This window comes from Galeopterus variegatus, unplaced genomic scaffold (assembly GCF_000696425.1).
Source record: "Galeopterus variegatus unplaced genomic scaffold, G_variegatus-3.0.2 Scaffold1541, whole genome shotgun sequence".
In the NCBI taxonomy this organism is placed as follows: domain Eukaryota; kingdom Metazoa; phylum Chordata; class Mammalia; order Dermoptera; family Cynocephalidae; genus Galeopterus; species Galeopterus variegatus.
In genome coordinates, this window is record NW_007727652.1 from 256,239 (window position 1) to 259,183 (window position 2,945).

The 2,945-nt window shown below is 37.6% G+C and overlaps 1 protein-coding gene across 1 annotated transcript in view; it reads left to right on the forward strand.

Annotated features, from left to right (window-relative positions):
* The window catches only part of LOC103594357 (chromosome unknown open reading frame, human C9orf84), a 93,987-nt gene that overhangs the window by 32,034 nt on the left and 59,008 nt on the right, over positions 1–2,945 (forward strand). The window contains exon 9 of the mRNA XM_008577567.1: positions 1,329–1,423. Coding sequence (XP_008575789.1) covers positions 1,329–1,423 — 95 coding nt within the window. The remainder of the gene's footprint in view (positions 1–1,328; positions 1,424–2,945) is intronic.

Below are 2,945 nucleotides of genomic sequence, written 5' to 3' on the forward strand. Positions count from 1 at the left end.
TTTTTTTTTTTTTTTTTTTTTTTTTTTTTTTTTTTTTCCGGGTCCGGCAACGGGTCGCAACCCTCAGTGTTGCCCCCGTACCGGACCGGGGACCGGCAACGGGATTGCAGCCCTCGGCGTCGCTCCCGCGCCTCGCTCAGCCAGTGAGCGGGAACCGGTCTGTATGTGGGATCCGAACCCTCGGGCGGGAGCGCCGCCGCGCTTCCCAGGCGGCGCACTTATCCAGTGCGCCACCGGGCCGGCCCCTCAAATATGTTTCAATAAAAAACTGTCAAAAAGAAAAAAAATACTTCATATATTCTGCACTGTAAGCCCTTTGTTGCAAATGTGCACTGCAAATTTTCTCTCCCTCTCTGTCTTGCCTTTGCAGACTCAATTATATTGTATAATAAACAGAAATTTCTAATTCTAATAAACTTTTATGTAGTTTATCAAACTTTTCTTTGGAATTTATGCTTTAAAAATCTAATGTAAGAATACTTTCTTAATAAAATTATGTAGTTTTTCTTAAAAAAAAAAAGACTTAGCATGCTTATACATGTCCTATATGAACAGAGAAACAGAATATAATCAATTCTCACTGGGGAAGTGGTAGCTTTGGGGCATAGATTAAGGGGGTTGTAAATTAATGATCTCTTTCCTACCAAAGCTAGTAGCTTCATGGCTACTGATGAGTGTCATTTACACTGATTGTCATGCATATTTCCTCCCTTTTCCCCCCAGCACCTCAAAACATATAAACACAGAGAGATACACATTACTCACTCATAGACCCACCACGATTGAAGGACCTGAAATAAACTTTATGACCCTGCCACCTCCACAGAAGGGAGAACATACAGGACTTTTTCATAGTTCTCATCCTCAGCCAGTAGAGGCTACATAGAAAGGACTTGGGGACCAGCAATTTTGTAAAAATTTTTATTGAACCTGTTATTTGCATGCAAAGCACATTAATTTTACTTAGATTGTATTTTTATTTTTAGTGGCTTATAGGGTTGGTACTGGCACAGTTTATGGAAGGAAGTGCTAAAACCTTCCCAAGTCAGCCCCCTATGGCTCCAGGTTCCACTGAGGGAGGTAGAGGTAGGAGTAACTTATAGGCAAACAGGAGCAATTAAGTTTACGAAGTACTAAACTTTCCCAGGGAGGAGGAAGTAAGTATTTGAAATTTGGTCTATGGAACTCTACTTTAGTTCATACATTTATGAAATAGAGTTAATTTTTGAATGTGAAAAATACTTAGAATACTTCTCTTAAAACAAAATTTTATTATACAAAAAGACTCAATATTGTTAATGTATTAAACTTTAACTCTTCTTTTTCAGTAGTTTGCTTACTGCTGTAGAATCAGCTAATAAATACCATATGGTGTGGCAATTAGAAAGCTGCAGAAGTTCTTTGAATCAATTGTTGCTTACAGGTAAAGATTAATTTCTTTTGAATGGTAAACAGAAAGTACAGATGAAAAGGCACAATCAGTACAAATGTGGGATATCATTTTTCTTTGACCATTTCTTAACACAGAATATATAACTTAGCACAAAGCTGAAATATCCAATTATCTGCGAGAAGACTCATTATGCTAAATGTAAGAGTAAATGACAAGACCTTGATCTTGCTGATTTTCTGAGTTAATTCCTATATATAGGGAAAAAAGGAAAAGAAAAAAAAAATACAGTGAGTACATAAAACAGTCCCATATGTACACTTTGTATTTCCAAGTTTGTGAGTTGGTTGTATAAGAAAAATTTCCCTATAGCTAATGTTAAAATTTTTGGTTTCCCAAGCTTTCCAAAATGGATATTTAAAAACATTTTAACAAAATTTACTTATAGTTTAACAAAATAATGTTGATTCAAATATAAATTTCACATATATATTCAAAATTTATCTGAGTAAGTTAAACTCTTTTCTGAACAGCCTTATTTATGAAATTCCATTATGGAAATGGAACTCTGGATAAAGTATTCTTTTTTTTTTTTTAAAGATGACCGGTAAGGGGATCTTAACCCTTGACTTGGTGTTGTCAGCACCACACTCAGCCAGTGAGCGAACCGGCCATCCCTATATGGGATCCGAACCCGGGGCCTTGGTGATATCAGCACCGCACTCTACCGAGTGAGCCACGGGCCGGCCCAAAGTATTCTTTTTTTTAAAAATTTAAATGAATTATTCAGTTGCATCCGGAGGCCAAAAACAAAGTGAAAATAGGAACTCTGGGGAGCAAGTAAGCACCAAAGCTGCCTTTCCCTCTAAGGTTTTCTGCTAAATTCTGGAGACCTTGAGCTTCTGTTTTGATGTCTGCTTGGGGTGTAGGATTAGGAATTATTTTACTGCAGCCTAGCACAATTCAAAACTGGGAATCCAACAAACTGTACTATCAAAATATGAGTAAACAAAAATAAACCACCACATAGAAAAGAACATTGAGTAAATTTGTCTGATTCTACCTTAGTGCTGGAGGAAGGGAAAAGAAAAAAATAATCTCTCCCCAAGTATTTTTAACCAGAAGCCAGCTATCATTCTAGGGTGCAGTCTGAATTTAAACCAACTATATAATTTGGAAAATACATGGTCATTTAATTTGGAGTGGTCCCAGGTTGACGATCTCCCCCCACCAAAAAAAAAAAAAAAAGGTAGGAAAACAAAGGCAAATCCTTTCTAGAGGAAAATAAATCCTTTGTGAAGAAATGAACTTCAACCCTTGCTTTAAGGAACTTGCACAAATTAGAAAGAAATTTGTGCTAACAGACAAAAATCGCAAAATATATAGACCCGGCACAAACAGCAGACATCAAAATCAGATCATGTATTGGAACTATCAAACACATAATATAATTATGTGTTTAAAGCAAAGAAAGGGGGGCCGGACCAGTGGCGCACTCGGTAGAGGGCGGCGCTCCCGCCGAGGGTTCGGATCCCATATAGAGACCAGTCCGCTC